At 48.2% G+C, this 24,335-nt stretch overlaps 1 protein-coding gene across 1 annotated transcript in view; it reads left to right on the top strand.

Moving 5' to 3' along the window:
* The window catches only part of LOC8033259, a 958,536-nt gene extending 949,239 nt beyond the window's left edge, over nucleotides 1-9,297 (top strand). Inside the window, exons 48-50 of the mRNA XM_042287366.1 lie at nucleotides 3,695-3,916; nucleotides 7,821-7,908; nucleotides 8,236-9,297. Coding sequence (XP_042143300.1) covers nucleotides 3,695-3,916; nucleotides 7,821-7,908; nucleotides 8,236-8,477 — 552 coding nt within the window. The 3' untranslated portion in view covers nucleotides 8,478-9,297. The remainder of the gene's footprint in view (nucleotides 1-3,694; nucleotides 3,917-7,820; nucleotides 7,909-8,235) is intronic.
* Nucleotides 9,298-24,335: the final 15,038 nt, after the last annotated feature.

Below are 24,335 nucleotides of genomic sequence, written 5' to 3'. Positions count from 1 at the left end.
CCACTAACCAGTTTTAATCTCATCCATTTCTTTACTGTTCCCTCAAGGCCCGAGGACATTACAAAGCAGAAAAAAAATTTAAAAAAAAAATAAAAATTACAGGTTAGGCAGATTCAACGAAAATAATATTTTTAATGGTGGTTCTAAGGACTCCAAGTCCGTGGTGGTGGCAATCGTCCCGGAAGGTGGTTCCAGTCCTGATATATACAAGGAATGAAACCAAGAGACGTTGTCGTGATCGAACTTGAGATGCCAACCTTGGGCTGATGATCGAAACGAAAGGAAACATAAACAGGAGCGGTCATCAATTGGTCGCGTAGGGTGGAATTACGAAAATATATTTTGTGAAATAAAGAAATCCGGATCAAAAAGGCCACCAGAAATTTTTGATGGTCCATCAAAATTTCTGGATGGCCCATCAAAATTTCTGGATGGCCCATCAGACCTCCTTGATGGCCCATCACACCGCTTTGACGGTCCGACAGGCTTACTTGACGGTGTCTGATGGATCATCAAAACATCATTTGATTGTGATTGACGGACCACTAAAGGCTGCCGTTGGTAGCACAAAGACCGCCAAACGCTTCTGGTGGTGGCTGATGGATTATCAAAACGTTTTGATGTTGCCCGGGTGAGACCGTCAGGATATCTTGATAGACCATCAGAACGTCAAAAAGGCTGGTGAAGCTTCTAATGACATCTTTCGGTGGTGGAAAGAACCTGACCATCGTCTTCGGGACGTTCCAGCAGTGGCCGAGAGGGGGCGCCAAGATTCTCACATCATAGCGCATGCGTGAATTACGTCCGCTGTGGAAAGCTGAGGGCGGTACAGCTCGATAACGGAGTGTTCGATCCGTTATAAATTATAATCCGCTTCAAAAATTGTCCCATGATATTCGAAAGGTCACGGAGACACCTTCTTACAGACCCAATTATGCTTTTTATTGCTTGCTTGTTTTTTTAACAATAGTTTTGTTTTAAATTGTGTTCTGGTGTGTTGCTGAAAGAGTTTGTTGGTCCCTTTGTATGTCCCGTAGATCGTGTTTACGATCTAAGCGCCAGATAATGTGCCAAAACAAACGTGCTCTGCTTGATCGGATATTTATTTACTAGACGGACGTGTAATGTGAACTAAATGGGCGCGAGAAGAAACGTTTACAAAGCTTCGAATGCTGTAAGACTAGGCTTACTGCATTCTCGGCCAACGAGGCACTCTGTCGCACGACGCCATCATGCCCAGCATTAACGATAGGGACAGGGTGTACATAGCAACGCAACGGAGGACGCTGAACGTGCACGTTGTGGAGTCTCGATCGCAGCGAGTGGATTAAGCGCATTTTCTTTTTCGTTTTGTTTTGCGGTTTAATAGTTAAACGTACGTACAATGATTTCTAAATAGGAATAATAGCATGCCATAGTCGAAACACAAAATTTGCTTTTAGGTTTGCACGGGTATTTTGGAAATAAAGTTAATATTTGTCTGTAATGCAATCTATGTCTCCTGCCGGTACATATGTGTGGTTAGAAATTTATACCGACCATTAGACCAACAGACCATCAAACCATTAGGCCGTCAGATATCCCAAAATGCGACATACCATCAAACCATCACACCACCACACCACCAAACCATCAGGCCATCAAGCCATCAGACCATCAATGTCCCAAAACACGACAGACCATCAGCCTGATGAACCCATCAGAAATTGTCTGATGGTACTTTTCGATAGAGAGGTGATCAAATTTTCGGTGAAAGTAGGGACAGGGTAGGACAGCGGTGACGCTTGTAGTGCAGTGGTAGTATGTGACAATAAGCGAGCAGGTTTTTTTTGGATGCCTTCCAATGCAAGAAGGAGAGTGGTTTGTCCGGGATCCCAGACAGAAGATAAATATTCTAACTTTGCACGAATCAGGGTTTTATAGAGAATTTACTTGAGTTAAACAGGTGCCAAGGAGAAGTTACGTTTGAAGTAACTTAACATGCAATTAGCATTATCGGTTATTTACTGAATATGGGTTTTTCATTAAAGTAGAGAAGTTATATGCCCACCTAGATATTTGTATGAAGCTACCAGCTCTAGATGGCCCTGATTGAGGTAGTAGTGATGACCTTTGAGCGACTGGTGAGACACACGCATGTACTTGCATTTGTTAGGTTTGAGCTTCATAGACCATCATTAAGACGCACCACCGAAAGACAGCGTTGATATCGGACTGAAGTATATCTCAGTCGTGATGGTGTAGCGTCTGACGGTGAATAACACAATCGTCAGCGAACATACATATAGATGAGGAGATTTGTTGGAAGGTCGTTAACATAGGTTAAAAAAGCAACGGCCATAAAACAAAATCCTTGGGTAACCCCGGAAGCAACAGGGACAGAAGAGTTACTATTATTGACAATAAGCAATAACAAATGGTCACCAATGGGATAGAAAATATTAAATCCATGCAAGAACGCTAGCGTCCGTGTTAAGCTGTGAAAGTTTCAGAAGCATATGTTTGTGAGAGACGTATCAAATGCTTTCGAGGAATCCAGAAAAATGCAGTCCATTTGGGATCCTCGGTGGAATGCGGTGAAGATCATGGGTGAATAATACGAGTTGCGTTTCGCGTGAAAATGATTTTTTTTTCGAAAACCATGTTAACCTTGGCCAAAAAAGATGTTAGATTCTAAAATTGACAAGGTGAGAGTCAATAACGTGTTCGATCAGCTTACAAGGAACGTTAGTTATTGAAATAGGCGATAACTATAAGGGAAATGTTTGTCACCAGCCTTCAAAATGGGCGCCACCTTCTCTACCGTCCAGTCTGAAGGCAGATTAGCATTTTGGATGGATTGTTTGAACAATTTCGTTGAGATGAGAGAGGGCTAGACTTGGGGGGGGGGGGGGGGGGTATTTTAAGTAACTTTGAATTAACACTATCCAATCCTGCTAAAGATCAAAGTTTTCGCTCTCCTATATGAGCGACCACCGAATTTTTCAGCCAGAAATATTACCAGTGATTACAAGCTATAAAAATACTGAACATCTATTTAAGGCACTATAATTAGCTATCTTTTAACTAGTGCGTATATAATTGTTTAATACATTCTGACGTGTGACGTCTTCAGTAAACACTAAAAATCATTACTCTGTCAAATATTTCTCATTCTGAATCATATTCGTTTTTATATATATATATATATATATATATATATATATATATATATATATATATATATATCGCTGAACGGTCATTTTGACTTCTCCTTTCAGTTGCTACTTGTGCCTTTGCCATGTCTGAAGGACAGTAGGGCCTCGTCAACCGCCCCCGTCGTTCATCCAGCTGTAGAAAGCTTGACAAAACTGGCCAAATTATTTCGTAAATAAGCTCACGTAGGCGGATAAATGGGTAAGCTAACCTGACCACGCCTAAAGGTCGCACTATACAAAAGACTGCACGTATGATGACAGCTGCGCCTCCATTGCTTCATAGTACTTTGAAGGTGTCTGCGGACAGTCTTTGTATGAGCACCGTCATCCAAGGGCCCCAGACAGTGTCTGCACTTTTGTACGGTCAGTTTAAAGCTTCTCTAAATGGCAGCCACGTTTGCTGAAGAACCTGGCGGTCGCATTTCTCCGCAAAGAGTACCGAAGAATCGAGCTACCGAACCACTGAGCAAGTTGAACGCCCGTGGCCTGTCTTGCAGGCTCTGGTGAAGGCGAGGCGAGCGGAGGACCCCAACAACTTTGTACTCGTCGAAGAGGTCGAGTACCCGTCCACTACGACCGAGAGCACCCCCTTGGGTTCGTCGGTGCGGCGAAGAGGGCCGTACCGCGACCGCCGAGTTCTCTACGACCACGAGAACGTCTACGAAGTCCAGGCCCAGTGGACGGCCAAGGGCTTGTTCGAGCTCAGGGACAGGAACGAAGTGAGTGCAAACCGCCACCGACCGCTGCTAAGCTACACATGTCGCATTGATTCACGTAGTGCCGAGTTCTCTGTAGGCTGTCCCAATGGACCTTTTCCACATACCGACGGCACCAGGCGGTGGCTGCATGAACTAAAAATCGAGGAAGTGGCCTACCTGCGCTACCAATCGATAATGGGAGCTACGCTACCAGTTTCTTCGCTCTCTGAGCTGAGCATCGGGTATTTCTTTCCGTCCACTTTCTTTTTTTGTGTAACTCAATTATATATATGCTGCAATCACGTGTTCTACTCGCTGATCAACAGCCTCCTTCCGAATTTCCTCGATTTTTCGAGTCCATTTCCGCCGCTTGGCATCGGGCGCTTGCGCGTGCTCAGACGCGTCTCGGAAAAGGTCCATTGAGCCTTCCGCTGTAAAACGAGCCGAAAAAAATCGGCGCCTGCACATAGAAAGGTCAAACTTTCACAAAATGTGGACTGAGCGGGTCAGCTTTACCCTGTGAAATTTTAAGGGCAACTTCTCTTCCTGTAAAAGCGGGTCAGCTTTACCCTGTGAAATTTCAAGGGGCACTTCTCTTCCTGTAAAAATGTAAAGCAAAAAAAAAAAAGCCGAAGTTAAGGTTCGCAGCATCGCAGACGACTGAGTTAGCGACGCTAAAGAGCCTAGATTGTAGAGAGGGTCAATCTTAAACCGCTGGGAGCGTTTGCAGTTTGAAGGACGCCTCTCGCGCCGATTGGTCACAAGGGCGCATGCGCTGAGTTGTCGCGAGGCGAAAAGAAGAGCAGGCGGAAATGTACAGGCCCCGCAAAACTTAAAGGGTTTTTTTTTTTTTTTTTTCTTTTTCTGGGGCGGGGGGAGGGGGGGGGGATTTTGAAGAGACGCTCGCAGACGATCACAACGCGTTCGTCCCCTCCTCCCAACTTGTACTGCAAACGCTACCCCTAAGCCACGTGCCACCGATCGACCAGTTGGATACTTACGTTATTTGCTTGTAACGCTAACTCCCCGATAGCCGCAGCCAGCTGCCAACAGTGTGCGCCGTCTGCTCAGTGCGCCTGTCGAGAGATGGCGCCTCAAGTAAATGGCGTCCAGAGCCGTATATGTAGAGAGTTTGGCCATTCGTTGGGAAGTATAGGAGACAAATGAAGCGGCGCCATTGGCCGAAAGCGGGCTGGGCGTGTTCCAGGGCGTCTTCAGAGATTCGAATGTGGCCAACCAGAAGCCGGATATAATACCCTGGCAGTGGTCGCGAGAAACAAACATGATAACTGCATTGGAGTAACTCTCGATGGCTGAAAATATGGTACACGTGATGTTTCAATCCCACTCATCTAAAGTGATGGTGGAAAAGTGCGACTAGCGGAAAGATCGACATAATCCTTACGCCAAACGCCGAGCTCCGGGAATCTGCCGTCAGAGCGGTCACACTCTGTCCGCGCAAAACAGAGTTGAGCGGCGCATTCGTTTCTTACATCTTTCTGCATGATCATGATGAAACAACACGTGCACCCTATTTTCAACCACAAAGAGTTACTACACTTCACTCTTACGCACTTATTAAAACCATTTACGAACAGAGACCTTCGATGCCTTCGATGATCGATCGGCTCAGAACTGTTTCTCGCTACCACCGCTAGGGGATTCTTTTCGGCTTCTGGTTGGTCAAGAGAGCATGCCAAGCCCTCTTTCCGAGTCTGCCGTACGCCCCGACTCTGCCCGCGCCTTCCATTGACCAAACTCTCTACATATACGGCTCTGATGACGTCCACTGATCTCTATTACAATTGCTGGATCGCGTTTGCCCGCTCCGCGAATGCGGCCACTGGCGGCCATCTTTTTGGTAGAGTTATATTACCTCTATCCAATATACAGCTGCAGCTACTATCATCCATCCATGGCAGACAGCGTTGTTGCAGTTGTGGTGGCAGGCTGCCATCAAAATAGCGTGGGTGATATTTCGCGCTTGATTAAAATTGTTTGACGAAACATATTTTTGAAACCCGGCGTGAACGGTAGCCCAATCTTTGAGGACCCGGCCGGGGAAAGTTTCACGAAATCGCAGCACCGGGGAAATGCATAGAAAGTCGCATCGAAAAAAGCATTGAAAGCACGCCGGTACGGAGTCTGCTTTCGATGCGAGCTGCGCTGCTTTCCCCCCGGTGCTGCGCTTTCGTAGAACTTTCGCCGGGTCCTCAAAGTTGAGGCTACCTTTCACGCCGGGTTTCAAGATTCTGCTTCGTCGAACAACTTCAATCAAGCACGAAATATCACCCACGGTACAGTGTACTAGATCCACGGCTATTTTATGGCGCCCTGCCGCCATTGCGCTGTCCGCCATATTACTATGATGGCTAGAGATGATATAACTCTACCAAAAAGATCGACCGTGGCCGCATTCCCGTCCATAGGTGGAGCTGGTCAAACGCAATCCAGCAAATAGACATAGAGATCAATGATGGCGCCGCTAACTCGCTCGTCTGCGAATGCGCCAACCCTGACTTTGGCAAGTGTTTTGCTCTCATATTTTGAGGGAAGAGTTGCGTCTTGAAATTTCCCGTGGTAGAACCTGACCTGCTCAATGCACGTTCGGTGAAAGTTTTCGTTTTCTTTCTATGTGCAGGCGCCGATTTTACCGGCTCGTTTCACAGCGGAAGGTCCGCTTGGGACATACATCACGTGCAAAGCCCTGCACGGAGTGCAGATTGGGCTGCGCCAGCGATCGGCTGCAGCTCGTGTCCTCACTGAATGAACATGAGTTCTAGCCAAACGCTGAGGCAGCACTCGTGTCCTGTCTCTGAACCGCACTGGGTAACAGTCCAACACTACGAGATATGTTGGTTGAAGCCACTAAAAGCATAGCGCTTGTCGCTTAGACAAATATCGCCATTCTGTATGCGGAATGGTGACATACTCTGCTGAAGCGTCATTCGCCGTTGACACTCACGTAAAAAAATTCTTTGTCGATATATATTTTTTTTTCTATTTAGTGATGGAAGTGCTTAGTTATAGTTAAAGGTTGACCTACACTGCCGCTTTCATCCTGGCTAAAAATGCCTACCCAGTTTCTCTCTACGCGTTCATTATATCGCTCTCCCCTACTCTTCTCCCGAAGGCAGAGGATCCAGAATTTTAAAGAAGGTAGTTATGCTCGCCGAGGTTGTTATTTGAACGTGACCTAGAAGGGCCCGACTACTCACAACACAATTTGTAGCTCGACATTCGTTTTCTTTCCGCCCGAAAGCAACCGATCGAAAATTAGCTGGTTTCAGTCGCGTTCACTCTCTTTTCCATGGTCACGTGGCGTTCAAACTATCGGTACCAAATATATTTAAAGTCGTGGGTCATCTAAGGCACACATTCAATATTAAAAATAGAAACGAATATGAACCCCGTTTTTGTGGCCTCCAAGAAGCTGCAAATGCGTTGATCGAAAACAAATTTTCAACTGATCGCAGAAGGTACATGGACACGTCATTCTCGATAGGGCGACGTACCACGGGCGTAACGCGGGGAGATTTGACGTCACGGACGGATGTGACGCCATGGGCACTGTGTGGCCCAGATCAATTTTGTTGACCTAATATTTGCCATTTCACCAAAAAACTAAACATATCTCGCTAAAGAAAGCTGGCGTATGTACTTTCTTCCATAAAAAAAAAAAAAAAAAATGCCGCTTGGTTTTTGGGAGGCTTAGGAAAGCCTGCCCCGAAGTCCACCCCTGTCCATCATTTGCTTTCGCGCATGTCAAATAAATTTCCTCCTTCGTTCGTCTGGGAGAGGGGAGGCTTTAGTCTCGCAGAAATTCCAACCTTTAAACGCCTTCCATACGCCGCCCGTACACGAGGAAGGAGTGCATGTGTGAGTGTTTCTCCGGGGTTCAGTCTTATTTCAATCCTTTTCCCAGGTAACGCTTGAACAACGAAGAGGAAACGCCCCCAAAAGCTCCAGCTTCTACCGGCTGAGTCGACTCCGTAGCTCAATGAAATCCAAAGGTACGCGGCTCACAACTTTTTCTTTTCCTTTTTTTTTTTTTTGCATTGGTGCTTATCCGACCACCTGTCTTCGCAAGACAAGGCAATAGTTACGCTTAACATTATTCGATCGAACTGTTTTCGTTTGTTGTGGGTCTTAAAGATGTCTTATTCACACTGGGGTTTTTTTTTTCGGCTTACATGGCTTTGGTTTTGAGCTGACAACCCAACATTCTTTGCAATGCCATGTGAAAAGCAGCTGCGACGACGAGACGCAGCAAATAGAGTGGCAATAGCATTGCAACTCTGTTTGCGGTGTCATAGTCAACACAGGCGCTTCTGTTGCAGAACGGGACAAGTCGTGCCCCTCACCCAAACAGTCTCCGGATTCTTCGTTGCGACACAGTGAGCCCGTCGCCTGCCAAGAACCCGGACCGAGCCAGGAAATCTGCGAAGAGCCAGCGAGCTCGGGACGACGCCAAGTGCACAGCGAGGGCGAGACACTCTCCGACGACGAGACGCAGGAGCCGCCCTCGGCCGTCTCTCGGCTACGCAAAATCTCCTTTCGCAAACTCAAGGTCTGGCGATGAGCTGCCACCACAGGACCGCGGGGAATCCCCTTCGGGGCCGTGGCACCATTGCCCCACTGAGTTCCTATAAAGCGGCGGAAGCCCCATCGACAGAACCAGCACCCGCTGCCGCTTCGGTGTTGGTTCCAATGCGGACGTTGACATCGCCGTCTCGCCTGGGCTGGAGGCCACCCGCGTCATCCCGCGACAGGTGGCACGCGAACGACCAAGAACTCTTCTTCGGCGGCGATGGGGTTTTTTTCTGTGTGCATTTACCAAGCGAGTCGGTCTGAATGCCTGTGCTCGCGAGCCAGGCGTCCGCCGTCCCCGGAGTTTCGCCGTCGGGCCCGGTAGGAGTTGCGTTCCGCTGTGGGGCTGTTCAACTGCCGTCTCAAGTGTACAGAAGACGACATCCTCGAAAAGACAATCTAGTCTCAAACAAAACGCGCTTGAGTTCACAGGGCTGGCCTCTGGGCTTACAGCTGACGAACTTCGGTGCTTATGAGTCGACGGTTCGACATGTACGGTATCCTTGAACCGAGGTCTCCTCGTGCTGGGCTGTTGCCGTTACCGACTTCGGGTAGAGCGCGCTAGTCATTTTACGTGTTGTTGCCGCCAAGGAATCTGCCCAGCTTTCGAAACAACCGCGGTGAACCGTCGCGCGTTCCTTTTTACGACGGAAATTGAATTGCCGTTGGTCCCTGGGCGAGTGTGCGCGCTCGTGTCGGGAAGAAGAGCCGAACGGAAAAGCGGCTGTGATTGTTACGCGGTGGTGTTATTTCGATGTACCTCTTTCGGTGATAACATACATAACTTCGTTGCTATAGAAATGCGTATACATTTTCAGGCATATATATATATATATATGTATATATATTATTATATAAATATATACATATATATATATTTACACAACACATTCTACGGATGGTATTGTTGAGAAGACTTGGCACGTATGCGCAGCACCCTCGACAGCCGCGGTGCTTCCCGCTTGCGCACCCGAGCACAGCCGCCAAAAGAGCAATTGTTTTCCTACGAGAGAGCCGCACCTGTGAAAGATGCATGGCTTCTGCACAGATCTCAGACAAGGTCCATCATTGAACGCCGAAGGCAATTACGGGGCGAGGGGGGGTTCTACGACAAACAGAATTTTTTAATTGGCTCCTTTCGGGGATGGCGTGCGCGTCTGTACATATGTTCATGTTAAACTATCTAAGGTTTCCCCATCCACAGACGTCATCAGGTGTGCTGTTGCACCTGCTGTTACTCGTGAGTGTGTATCATACACTTGCAACTGTAGATCTCGCACTAGTAACGTACGGCACGCGGATCCTTTTCATTCTCTCGCGGCAGCTATCTCGGGTTTTGGTTCACCCATAGGAATTTGCATCGGTGGATAACGTCTCTAATTGCGTAGCTGCTATTCAAAGCATCAGCCTTTTTTTTTTTCTTTTTTTTTTTATCATCTGCTAAGTGTCAAGCCGGAGAATTAAAGGATATATATATAAAAAGGCTGTTTCTTGGAAAGACTTCAAAAATCCCTAAAAATATGCTGTTTGAGCTAAAAAGAAACTCTTTGCGGGAACAAACTACCAGCTTTGGCGGACGTCAAGGATTGCAAAAACGTACTAATTAGCAAGATAATTAGCTAAAATGTACAATTGTTTTTTATTAGTGGACATAAACATACGGTTCCGCTGAGAACCTCCCCTAAGCATAATCAAAAACCACTAATTCAATTTTTTTTTGTAGAAATATATAAGGGGCAGCATTTTACGGCGTTAAGGGAGGAAGTGGCCGAGTGGGCTAACGCTTCTCAGCTCGGAGCGTGGAGCGAAAGCTTGCGCTGGGAACCTCCTGGGTTCGATCGCCGCCGCCCCCGCCCGTTTCGATCTGGATGAGTTTCGTACCGGCACGCGTTCGTGTGATCACTACTGCGTGAAGCACGTTAAAAATCCCAGGTTAGCGGTTGTACCGCACTGGCTAAATTTCTCATCTACAGCTAAGAGACCGATTACCCGTTGAGGCGCATCTCCATCAAAGCTGTAAAGAGCAAGCCAATTTTTTTTTTTTTTTTTTTTTTTTTTTACGGCGTTCTGTAAAAACGCTCAGTTTGGACGGGTTTCTAGGTTTCGGTTTCTTATCGGAGCGCAGCTCTGCGCCCGCGGTCCTAGTCCCCAGTGTCCGAGACGAGCAACACACGTGCGCCGTATTTCCCTCCATCCTGCAAAGTGGGCGAGGCTGTGGCTTAGCGCCGTGACCACCGGGGACCAGGACCGCGGCCGCAGAAATGCGCTCCGATAAGAAACCGAAACCTATAGAAGCACGTCCAAACTGAGCGGGTTTTCAGAACACTATAAAATGCTGCGCCTTACTTATATACTTCTAAAAAGAATTGATTGAGTGGTTTTCGATGATGCTGAACAAGTTTCTGAGTAAAACCATGTTTATTTTCGCTAATTAAAAACCAATTATTAGTAAATTTTAGTTAATTATCTTGCTAATTCCTATGTTTTTGCAATCCTTGACGTCCGCCAATGCTAGTACTTTGTTCGCTCAAAGAGTTTCTTTTTATCTCGAACAGCATATTTTGGGGGATTTTTGAAATCTTTCGCGGAAACACTTAATATATAAATATTTTTTTTAACACGAATTATGACATGTGTCGTGGCGTGAACCGCACCTGTTCACAATCGCTTACATGCGATCTCTCAAATGCAGAACGTCTCATACACATCAGGTCTCTCGATGTAGTGTTCCAAAAGGCGCCGAGTGACAAATTCGCTGAGCGGAGAGCGTGAGCGGTCGCAGGAAGTCTTTCATGTCGTCGTTATCGCCTTGCGCTATCATCAGATTTGAAGTCCGCAATGAAGCCAGTTTTCCCCGGATTTAACAAGAAAGACGAAAGGGGACCCACTTCACCAAAAACGGCTCATAACTTCCTCCTGGCTTTCCACGAACTTGAGTTTCCTTATGCGTTGTTTTCTGATTCCGTACCGCTCTTTTTCAGATACATTTTCCTGCGCGAGTGAAGGGAACACAATCGTATTCTAGTGGTTTTGAATGCGTGATACTGGTTGAGCGTATTGTAGAGTTTTAACCGACCATTCCCCGCCATGAACCACGGACAGCGAGCTACGAATTAAATTTATTAAACTACTTCTTGAGTCGTACCGATTCAAAAAGCGGATAGATCAGGCATTCAAAACTTGCAATGAGGATGCGGCCCGTCTTATTACTGACGATATCGGCATCTACGAAAGCTGAAGCAAAAATGACTAATTTAGCTATAACGATTTTGAGGCTAAGCAGTCACAACAACAGTCACGAAACGTTATTAGTGTTAAGGGAGCCTTCCATAAAAATGAGCGCAGTTGCCTACAACAGCTGTGCTCACTGCACGTGCGCCGCAATCATCGGTACGTGCGCCTTGCTGTACAGACAGACACTGCAGCGCCTACTGGCGTGACAGAAATGATCTGCAAAAGTTACCTGGTCTGCAATCCACGATCCCACGTGCTCGCTTACCTAGTGCTCGCCCAACCATTTGTAGGGCGGTTAGGCACGAAATCAGTCACACCACGGCTTCGTCTTTCCACGCGGCAACCCAGGAGAACTGGTACGGCTCAGAAGTGTTTTCGTCTCAAGGTTAAGCCGTCGATCTTTTTACTTTTCATGAGTATTGAGACGAGATAGCTCTTCAATATTATTTATTTATTGTAGAACTACGCAAAATAAAAAAGGACGTTTCTTCGCCCCCCTCCCAAGGAGGAAAAAACTAAAGGGCGCGGGTGAATGACGGAAACCACGCGTGAATGTAATTACGACCTCAGCTTAATTGGTCCACTCATTGAAGGCTAGGTGTGTTTTTAAAAGGTGATTGCGCACAAGGTCATTTCCACTTAGTTATCCAGGCAAACGATTTATTGCATTTTCTCTCCACTGGCGTATATGCGTGTGTATGTGTGTAATGTGTGTTTGTATGTGAGGGAGAGAGAAATACAGAGAGAGATAAAAGAAAGAAAAAACGATGTTCTGAGAAAATCTATTGTATGCGCATATACAAGCACACTAGTCTTGAGGATCAGCATATCGCGTGAAGGTCGATAAGGTGACAAGGTTACAGTACCTGACTTCATAAGTTTATCATATGACCCAAAAGCCTAAGAGAAAGTTGGACGGTGGACTGAGTGATTCAGAGGATTTCTTTTATTTTATTTTACTTCTCCTTAATTTTGTTGTGCTTTCAATTTTACATGAAGCGAGTGAGCACTGTGATGTACAAATACTCTCCAGTAGAAATTTCGTTATCATCTTTGCCGCTATTTTTGAACTAATAGATTGTATTTCGTCTCGTAAATATGGCCTAGAAAATCAGCTTATCCATCCATTACCTCGTGTCTGCCTCGAAATGCATTTATTTCACCGTGTTTAGGAGCAGCACCATTCTTAAAGGGACCATGAAAATGGAGCTGGCACTGAGCAGCCGGATGATCCTCTGTCTCTCGAGAAATGACGTTATTGTAAGATCATAGCGACATATAGCGTATACCTAACCGTCGGTATACGCGGTAAGTAAACCAGTTGCGGAGGCAAAGGGATTTGGAGGCTAGATGCTGTCTTTGCCAAATATTAGCATGGATAGACAAAAATTGAGGCCCATTTCCTGCTTTACAAAATGACGGCTCTATTCTGCGTTTTGACCAATTGTCAGTGACAGGATAAGAATGCCCATTCGAAGCTCTGCTTCCTGCGCGAGCTTCCTACCTTCGATAACACTTAAGCGTACTGTGAGCACGCGCAGCCAAAGCACGACGGAAGGTAACAAGCGCCGTGTGTGAGGTGATACTTTCATGGCATTCTTAGTCTTTCACGGGCCATAGCTAGTCCATGTCCGAAACGTCTTTTATTGTCCCTTTAAAGATGTTGCCTGCTGAGTGCACCTCCTACAGTGCTGCGAGGGATGTTTTGTTCTGTCATGAATACGACTTTCACTGACAAGATGAGAACGGCAGGGAGGTCTTTCGGTTGTCCCGCTTCCAGCGCGAGCTTCCCACAGCTTTGATAACACTTGGACGTCTTACGAGCCTGTGCCGACAGAACCCAGACATCTGAGAGAGACGCCATTTTTATCCTGTCAGTGACTATACGCTGTTCTTATGGGCTTATTCCGCTCATGTCATGTGTCCTATTGTTTTTTCTTATTAATTTATGAATTAAAGACAAACTCGTCTCATTATCTTTTCTACGTTATATCGTTGGTAGTTTCATCGCCAATTGTGTCCTCAATCACCTCTGTTCCAGTAATGTATTACAATCGTTTCCCCTTTAAGGGAAGAAAACATTTTCATACACAGCCATACAACCTTGTTGTTATATATATATATATTTCTTTTTTTTTTTTAATGAAAACTTGCAAAAATCCTTTTTGCGGTTCACAAACCTATCCTTGTCCATATCAGCACCCATAATTATTCAAATTTTGGACAGCACCCAGTCCGAGGAGGCAGACGCCTGTGTTTGACTATTTAATATCCTGCTTTAGGCACCTCGCTGATTTCTATTTTATTGGAGAGACAAAAATGGAGAGAGAGAGAGAAAAAGAGAGACATACACACACGGGTTATGCTTTCAGACCTCTGTCGCGCGTTGCTATACCGTATGCCACTGGATTTCGCCGCGCACATTATGTTACCTCGTGAGCAAGCACACGGTACGCTTGTAACGATGCAGCTGATTTTCAAATGAATAGCCTTCGGAAATAACCGACTCGAGTGCTTTCTAAAGTCCCCCTACCGTGGGAAAAGTGACGCCATTAATTGTGGTAGAAATGCTCGAGGCACGTGCCGCGCGCCCCTTCTGGGAAATTCATGGCGTCTGAAATCTAGCTCAGTGCTGCGCCGTGCCGCCATGATCTTCCCAAGGGCTGCACGTTGCACGTGCCTCGTGCATCGGCGCACCTCCTGCTACTTTGGAAACATGAAGGGGCTTTCGCGCTTTCGACCCACAACCGCTACCCGGACGCAGGCACTTTTTCAAGCGCAACATTCGCTCTCATTCACATGAGGAGCACACGCATGGTACTGCTCTCTGCAAAACACGCCATGTCGGCACTTAAACCACCCTCCCTATGTAATAAAAAGTAAATAAAAAAAAAAACTGAACGAGGCTTTCGGTGGCAACTGCCAATAGCAGACCAGAATTTCACGTGCAAAACACGTATCGTCGTATTTTCCCCAGTCTCTTGGCCGCAAGGCACGTGGCAACAACGAGGGACAGTGAAGCTTTGTTGCGAAGCGCGTGGATCTAAGTGCATTCGGTTCCAGGAGTCGATCTGGTGTCGCTTAACCCCTGACTGATAAGCACAAGGCGAACTGGCGACTCTTCATTCCACAGCCGGAGAATGCCACGAGCGTTTTTCGAAACTCCCCGGCCTGGTCGTTTTGGAAGGGGCAGTCGCTGGAAGCCGTCGGCCGCCATGAGCCGGCCCGTGATCCTCGGCGAAGAACTCCGTGACGGAGACACAAACGGGGTGCCTCCTTCCGCTACACGTGTATACCTGCGGGCTGCAGGTGCTGTCGATGACATGAGTGTGAACTTCACCTTGCGTTTCTTGTTACCGCTACGATCAGTTGTTATCGATACTATCTTTCTTATCATTGCACAAAAACTGTCCATATTACATGACACTGAAATGGAAACAATAAAATGTATACAATATCGAAGGCCCTTGTTGCATTGCTCTGACGAAACGGCGGCAAGGTATGTAAAGGGATGTCCAAACTGAATACAACAAATGCCGTCACGTCATTAAAAAAACAAAAAAAAAAAACACGCAACGCAGCACGGCTTTTTTCCTCGCCTCCTCGCTGTCGTCTCCTCCCTTTTTTGTTTGCGGGAGATTTGAGAACGACAACAGCAGAGGCCTTGACGACTGTCGGCAGAGCGTGTGAGTGGCTGTCCGGACCCGCGTGATGAACAAGCTTATGTGCAAAAACGCAAGCGCAAAAAAAAAAAAAAAGTTTCTATTTGGCATAAAAAAAAAAAAAGTACAAAAAGCGGATTGGAGCCGGAGGAACTTCTGGAAGAGCATGATGCTGTGACTGCAGAAAAGTCGTCCTGTTGGATAGCCCTTCAAGTGTTCAAATATTTGCACATGGAAAGCGGGAATGCATACTGACAAAGCGAACTTAGAAGTAAAGAATCAATAATAAGACTGGAGAATTCGGTTCCTGGAAAGAGAAGCTGTGCCAGTGTGCGCTCGTTTTCCCGGTGATAGCCGTAGGTTTCGCGGCGGATCCCGGGGTAGCTTTTAAGGAGGGAGAGTACGCAGGCGAGCTGGTTAGGGAACATCATTAAAAGAAAACCTGAGACTGGGACAAATAAAAAGAAAGGGACAGCACGACACAGAATCTCCTGTTCTGTGTCGTGCTGTCCGTTTTTTCTTTTTTTTTCGTTTTTTTTTTTTTTTTTTTAATTCGTTTTAGTTTTAGATTTCCTTTCAAAGATGTAGGCTTGTCTCGTTTCTAAATACGATTTGATAAGAAGTGTAGCATGCCCTCTAATACCATAAATTTCAAGTTTTCGAATGAGCGCCTCATTATTAATGTACCGGTCAAATGCTTTCGTAAAATCAATAAATATGCCCAGGTCTACATTCTTTGCTTCAATGCTTCGTATAATAAAGTATTTTTGTTCTAGCAAAACGAGCTCCGTAGAGCGTCATTTTTTTTAAAGTTTGAATTGGGATTCTGTAATTGTGTTATTTTTATAAATTTGATAAAACGATCGTACATATTTTTTTTTCTAAGCCTCTCGAAAATACAGAAAGAAGTGATAGAGGCCTGCATTTGTTTATATAATTTCTGTCACCTTTATTTTATGAAGAACCACCACCTTATCTATTTGCGTTTTGGGGGTAAAAGTGACTGTTTCTATACAAAGATTAAAAATGTATGCCAGCTAGGTAACGGCCGATAATGTCCAGAACATTATCGGCCGTTAAGACTGGACGCATTTGTATACCATCGACGTCACAACTATGACTGATGTTCACGGTGCGGATCCTGACGCCACCTCTTCTTCAGTTACCGGACCTAAATAAATGGTACCTTCAATGGCCTCGCCAACCCAGCAACCATGGCGGCCTTTCAAACGGGGTGGATCCGAGAGTGCCGCATATAAATCGATTTATCCACAAAACTATCGCGCCATTTTCAAAACAAATTTAGCAGAAATATAGGAACACACAATGGGTCCTAGTAATAAATTCGCCTCGAGATCGAACTAAAAGTGGCGCTACTGTCGCGCTCTCATCACCATCAATGTGTGGGTAGGAAGATAGCTGCCCCTTAGGCTATCTGTGGTCGCGGCCAAGAACCAGCAGAATATCGCGTTTACTGCCTCGTACAGAATCATTGTGAAATAAATTTCAACATAATATGGCCCCATACTGTTCATTGCCGCAGTGCAATACCTATTGCACCAAGGTGGGGGTCAGTTTTCACCAATATTCAGCGGCCGGCGCGCTGAGGAAAGAGTGGCTCTCGAAGTTGAGATCTGCTTCACGCTAGGGTTTGCTCTAAACATTCCACCGCCGAAAACTTTAAATCAACGATACACAACAACCGAGGTAAGTGGAAAAATAACTGTTTATATAAGTGTCACTAGTGACCCAAAGTATAGTACGCGTAAAGGGTGCGCGTTGATACTCGCTCGCTGGTGGGCAGTGTGGTTGTCTTTAGTATGGGTTCTCCCTCTGCGGTGTTTTTGAAGAAAATGTGAATGCCGCAAACTTATTACTGCGTGAGAATCCGACTTTTGAAACATTGTAGAATTGTCACTCCTACGAGCCCCCCTACACAATGCCACACTAAAGGATTCATCGACTGCAGCAGAAGTGACTCGCACAGTGCCTGCGTGGGCGTCGTACGCACTTGACAAATTTACTTGAAGTTCGGTCGGAAGTACTCAGTAAATAGGGCTGGTGGCAACTGGTCAATCTGCCGAAAGAGCAACAGGAGCTACCCAGCCTGTTAACTTCTGGTCTTCGTTCAGATCAGAAGGTAGAAAAAGGGTACTCGCATTAGTAGAAAGAAGATAAAAGGAACGTTTTAATACTTAAGCGGTTGGAGTGGCCACACAGGCTGTGGTTTTGTCGGTCACGATCGCCACACAGGCATTCCAGTCTCACACGTGCTCGTGCACGCACAGTGCTCCGGCTCACGAGGTCTTGTCGTCGTCTTTTTTTTTCTTTAAGGGGTCGCTTATTTGTGAGAAGTCTACACTCGGCCGTCCTGGAGCCTTAACGTCCTCGTTAAGTTTGAAGACACACGCAAATATTAAAGTTATAGAGGAGCACACACGAAAGGAAAAATTACTGAACGACTTCACATTAAACAGTCTCGCAGTCTAGCAGGCAGCGTGCGTTTTCTTGAAGGCCTTCTAGCTGCTGGGGACCCCTCCTGCTCGTCTCCCGAATCTTCGGAGGCGACATCGTCGTCGAGGTAGGACGCTGCCGTCGTCGTTGACCATCCTTTAAACTGGGAGACGTGTGCCGTCGTTGCGAACCGGCTCCCAGAACTTTGATCGAGCTCTGCCACTCGATAGGTATCTGCTGGCAGCACCTGGGTGACAACCAGGGGTCCTCGGTACTTGGGTTGTGTCTTCGTTGGGTTTCCGGTATGTTGTGTTGCTCTCCTCATAAATACAACTTCTCCCACATCGTACAGCTTTGCTGGGTAGTGCCGACGATCATACGTCTGCTTGCTTCTTTCCTGTTCCTCCAGCAACCGTTGTCTTACACGTACTCGCAGCTCGCTAGGATCCTTCCATGTGGCCTCATCATCCAATGCTAGCTCCTGTAGCGCAATTCCGTAGAAGCTTGGCTTGCATCCATGAAGAAATTCGAATGGTGTCTTCCCTGTTGTCTTCTCACAGCATTGTTCAGGCTGCACTCTGCGTGTTTGAGTTTAACGTCCCAGTCTCGGTGGTCGGGATCTTTCATGGCTGTTGTGATGACAGGCAGCACTGTTCGGTTTACTCGCTCGACTTGGCCGTTGGCCAGGGGGTGACGCGAGGAGTTGAGCACGTGTTGTATGGTGCGTGTTGTGCAGAACTCTTCGAACGCTCTCGATGTAAAGCAGCTTCCTCTGTCTTTGATGATGGTTTTAGGCAGACCTCTTTCAAGTATGAATTCCTCCATTGCACACAGCACATGCTTGGCTGACGTGTCTCGAGTAGCAAAAAGTCGCACAAACTTTGTTAAGTTGTCGACCATAACCAGGAGGTGCTGGTTGCGCTTCTTGCTTTGAACAAACGGTCCCATATGGTCAAGGTGCACTGTCTCGAAGGGACGCTTGCCAGGAGGGATAGGATTCAGAAGTCCTTCCTTTCTTCCACCAGGGACCTTGTTGAAAATGCATTCAAAGCATTGCGAGATGTGCTTGTGCACATAGTTGCGCATCCGAGGAAACCAAAATGTTTCCTGAAGCTTTGCGACCGTTCTGTCCATCGAAAAATGCCCTCAAAGATCGTGGCACTGTACCACTACCGCTTTACGCATTGCCTTTGGCAGCACAAACTTCATTGATCGCTGTTTGTTCTGATCAATGGTGTGCATGAGCTTGCCATCCCTGAGGGCATAGTCCTTGGCTTTACTCTTGTCCTCCTTAGTACGGAGGTCTTCCGGTTTTTCCAGTATCTCAAACAGCTGGTGCAACTCCTCGTCTCCTCTTTGCATGGCTAGTATCTGATCCTCCAGACTGCAGGTCAGACACACTTCGAAGCGCCCTTCCAGAAGATCATCCATGGTGTCGCTCGAGCCTTCCACGGGCTGCCGACTCAGTGAGTCAACATGCAACATCTGGGTACCAGGTCGGTGCCTTATCGTGAAGTCAAATTCCTGTATGAGGTCATACCAACGCGCGATTTGAGGCTTCTGAGTTCGCTGGGCATTCAAGTAGACGAGCGCTTGGCAGTCCGTAACTACCGTGAAGTGAATGCCCAAAAGGAGGGATCTCAGTCGATCCACTGACCAAACAATGGCCATGAGTTCAAGTCTCGTTGAATGATACTTGCTCTCAGCCTCAGTTGTCTTTTTGCTTACACAGTAGACAAGATGCCACTTATTGTCCTTTCGTTGGAGCAACATTCCTGCCAGCCCCTTCGAACTAGCGTCTGTATGCAATTCACTCTCTGCCTTAGGGTCAAAAAGCTGCAGCACAGGCTTCGACGTGAGGCGTCCTTTCAGGTCTTCGAAGCTGTTTTCTTGTTCTGTTTTCCACTCGAAAACAGCATCTTTCTTTGTGAGTCTTGTCAATGGTTCGGCGATCAGGGCATATTTAGGGACGAATTTCAGAAAAAATCCACTCAGTCCCAAGAATTGCCTTACGTCATGCACATCCCGAGGAATCAGAAACTGGGCGATTGCATTCATCTTGGCCTCTCCTGGCTGCATCTGCCCTCCGCTCAAGCGGAACCCCAGAAAGTCCACGCTATCTTTGGCGAACGCGCACTTGCTGAGGCGCAGGGTCAATTTTGCATCCTTAATAGCTTGCAAAACTTGTCGTAGCCGATGGATCATATCGTTCCAGTCACGCGCTGGTATGAGAACATCATCTAAGTAGCACATAACCACTCGTGCCCTTAGCGGCCCTAAGACACGGTTCATAAGGCGTTGGAAGACAGCTGGTGCATTCGTGAGGCCAAAGATCATTCTTTCGAACTGGCCTGTTTCATCTGGCGTGATGAATGCAGTCTTACGCTTAGCCTCTTCCGTTAGAGGCACTTGCAGGTATCCATGTGCAAGATCCAAGACCGTGTAGAGCGTTGCTCCAGCAAGTCCTTCGAACTGGTCATCGATGTTGGGTAAAGGGTACTTCTCCTTCACTGTCTGGGAGTTCAGTCTCCTGTAGTCGACCACCATCCGCTTTTCTCCATTTTTCTTGTCAACTACTAGCACAGGGCTAGCATAATCGGACGTTGTCTCGGTAGCCATACCGAGATCTTTCCACTCCTTAACAATCTTCCGTATTGTTTCCCGTCCTTCGGCGTTTGTACGATATGGCCGCACAGCAAAAGGGGTGCTACCCGGAGTCTCAACAATGTCCATTTTGTGGGATTCTATATTTACCCCAAAGTCCTCAGTGAGGCAAATACCCACTCCGTAACTCGTCGGATGCAATAAAGTAGGTTTCGACTTACCTTGCTGATCGCTGTGAGGCAACACCCACTCCGTAGTTCGCTGCTATGGCGGCTACGGCCGGGTCCGTCCGTTGACTGCCGTTAGGCTCCGGTGGACGGGAGACCACACCAAACACAGGGATACCGTAGAAACGTGTTTATTGGGCTTACGCCACACGCTTTGCGCCCGTAGGCGGAACAAAAGAGAAATGAGGTTGGCGCTGCCTTAATTGACAGGATCACCAGGAGAAAGGTCCGCGCTGCCGGAACTGGCAGGATCACGGAGAAGGGGGAGCAGTAAAATAACGATGAATACTCCGTCGAGCGTAGCCCCCCCTAACCAAGAGCCCCGGCCACAGGTGGGTGGCCGGCTTATGTAGCCTGCGGGAAATAGACGCGCCCGGGGAGGCCGGTAGAAGGTCACTCGAAAACGGGACGCGTCCATAATCACTCCCAAGGGTGTGCCGATGGCGCGTTCACCCAAAAGGGCAAGGGAGAACCGGCCCCTTCGGGGAATTCGGCCTCGTGGTTCCTTGTATCCGGGAGGCCGACGCCATTGATGACGACGACTCCCACGGCCTGCTTGAAGCTAGGCCTAGATAGGGATAGAGGGAACCCAATGGTTCCCACACTCCCCCCTTCTTAAGGCTTAGGTAGGACTTGAATAAAACAAAATGTCCTACCGGCTCTTAAAAACAAAAAGAACTAAAAAAAAAAAACGACCGCGTCCGGTGCCTACCCCCACATGCCGGGGTTCACAAATACGGTCTGCTGCGACGTTCCCGGCGTTCGCCCTTAGGACACGGTCCATGGGATTCGCCAACTCTCTTCCGAATGTGAGGAAGGCGGGGGTGAAGCCTGTCGAACGATTGACAGTGGAACGGAGAGCAAACCCAATTTCAGGAATGTATGCGTCCCAGTCGCGGTGCTTTTCGGCAAATGCTGCCAGCATGGGTTTGATGTTTCTGTTACATCGCTCCGTGATGTTCGCTTGTGGGTGGTAGGGTGTGGTCGTTTTGTGCTTGATGCCCAGGGCTTTGCAAGCGTCCACAAATACCTTCCCGACGAAGTAGCTTGCGCGATCTGTTAGGAGAGCTTCCGGGAACCCGCATCGGGTGAATACCTCCATGAGCTTCTCCATGATCGCTCGGGCTGTCAGCTTTCGTAGTGGGAAAAGTTCTACCCATTTGCTGAAGTGATCCGTGACAACCAACAAATATTGGTGTCCTTTGGGGCTCCTCGGCAAAGGGCCGACCACGTCGCAAGCCGCCAAAGACCATGGTTCTTGGCTCTGGGTCGGCTGCATTAGGCCCGGAGGTTTGCCGCCTCTTGGTTTGAAGCTTTGGCAAGTGTGGCACGTGCGGGCGTAGCGGAATACGTCCCTTTTCATGCCCGGCCAGGTTGCAATGTGACATAACTTTGTGTAAGTCTTGGAGCCGCTCGCATGTCCGGCCAAGTGCGAGTCGTGATAGTAACGCATTACTGCGCACCTCAGACTTTTTGGCACTACCACCTTGAACACATTATCTGTGTCCTTCTCAGATGGGATATACTTCAGCAGGAGCCCATCGGCGTTCAGCAGAAATTGATCCAGCGTGTCAGTACCAGTACCAGATACATCCCGACACTCGGCGTTTACTGCAATAGCAGCAGTCGTACGCCCGGCGGACGCACCGCCCGACTCCACGGAGTCCGACTCACTCGAGAGTCCGTCGATCACCTTTCGACAAAACGGATCATTCTGCTGAGCTTTCAGTAGCTCTTCTTTGCTGAACACGATCCCCACTGCGCTCACTGCGTCTACGTGGTTCACGCTCTCGTCCGAGGAGGTCAGTGGTGCTGCCTCCTTTTGGGAGTGAATTTCGGCTTCGCCGGGCGTTGCGTGTGCCGTTGGCTCGGCCAGGCTCCCCGCGGAAAGGTTTGCGCAGTCTACGGGGGCTCGCGACAGTGCGTCGGCCACAACGTTTGTGCTGCCTTTCCGGTACCGCACGACATAGTCGTATTTTTGCAGTAGCAAAGCCCATCTCGCCAACCGCCCTGCGGGTTCGCGAAGTCTTGACAGCCATATTAGGCTCTGGTGATCCGTTTCGATCGTGAATGTGGTCCCGTCGACATAAATGTCGAAGCGCTTTAAGGCAAATACAATTGCCAAGCACTCTTGTTCGCAGGTGCTGTAGTTCACCTCTGCCGGCACGAGCGAGCGGCTAGCGAAAGCCACGGGACGAAGCACACCTTCGTGCTCTTGGAGCAGGACCGCTCCCAAGCCCAGTTTGCTCGCGTCCGTTTGGATCACGAAAGGCTTGTTCAAGTCGGGAAGCTTTAGTTCCGCGGTGTCCGCGAGTGCTTTCGAAGTACAGCGGAAAGCTGCCTCCTGCTCGGGACCCCAACTCCAGCTCACGGCTTTTCTGAGTAGCCGCGTTAGTGGCGCTTGGAGGGAGGCGCAGTTCGGGATGAATTGGCGATAAAAATTCACCATTCCCAAATAGCGACGGAGTGAGCTTACGTCCGTTGGTGCGGGGAACTCCCGGATAGCTTCTAGCTTCTCGGCGTTTGGCGCAATGCGCCCGCAATCGAGTGTGAAGCCGAGCAAGTTGATTCGGGTTTCGGCTATTTGAGCCTTTTCCGGGTTCAGCGTGATTCCCGCGGCTTTTAGCCGGTCGAACACATCCTTCAGGTCTCTGAGATGATCTTCGAAGGTGTTCGAGTAGACGACAATGTCGTCGAGATAGGCCATTGCATGTTTCCATTTGGCTTCTCCCAGTATGCGGTCGATCAGCCGCTGGAACGTCATGGGCGCTCCGCACAGACCGAAGGGCATTCTTGTGAATTCGAAAAGCCCGCGGTGACAAACAAAGGCCGTTTTCGCCTCGTCACCCCTCTCCATTTGAACTTGGAGGTAGCCTCGGCTGGCGTCTAAGGCTGTAAAATACCGTGCGCTGCCGAGGTTGGACAGGATCGAGTCAATGCTTGGTAGCGGATATGCGTCTTTCCGCGTGACGTCATTTAGACGGCGATAGTCGATGCACAGACGTGAAGTGCCGTCCTTCTTTGGGACCAACACGACGGGGAATCCCCAGGGACTGTTTGACCGCCGGACAACTCCGGTGTCGATCATTTCATCCAGTGCAACGTCAATGGCTTTTCGTTTAGCCAAACTAACGGGTCGTGCGTTTTGCCTCCGAGGGAGCGCATCGCCCGTGTCGATCCGGTGTCGCACTACATTGGTGCACCCGGGTCGATCTGTGAACATCTTGTCATAATGTCGTAACAATGCCGACAGACGGGCTTTTTCTTGCCCTGACACGCTGCATGACTCAGTCAGCAGGGGGTGCGTTATCTCCGACGCTACGGCGCTCGCTTGCAACTGCGTCGGAGAGGGTTCACCTTGGGAGGCTGTTGCCTCGTTTCGGCTGCTGCTGCCTGCCCCATTAACCAGCGGTTTTTCTGGGGTTGGGGGTTCGCAGAAAGGTTTCAGAGGAGCGAAAGTGCCCTCTCGGTAGCCACCGCTACTCACGTCGATCACGATCCCTGTTTTGGCGAGAAAATCTCTGCCCAGGATGATCGGAACGGAAAGACTGGGGAGATGAACGAAGCGTTGCCGTCTTGCTCGATTCTCCCATCTCGCAACCAACCGGACGGTACCGCTTGAATGTGCGGTGCCGCACGCGAGTCGAAAGGTCGTGCTTCCCTCCCTCA

The sequence above is a fragment of the Ixodes scapularis genome, unplaced genomic scaffold, assembly GCF_016920785.2.
Source record: "Ixodes scapularis isolate PalLabHiFi unplaced genomic scaffold, ASM1692078v2 PGA_scaffold9__187_contigs__length_104089568, whole genome shotgun sequence".
NCBI classification, from domain to species: domain Eukaryota; kingdom Metazoa; phylum Arthropoda; class Arachnida; order Ixodida; family Ixodidae; genus Ixodes; species Ixodes scapularis.
Note: the sequence above shows the minus strand (reverse complement) of the source record. Positions and strands in the feature narration are given on the sequence as shown.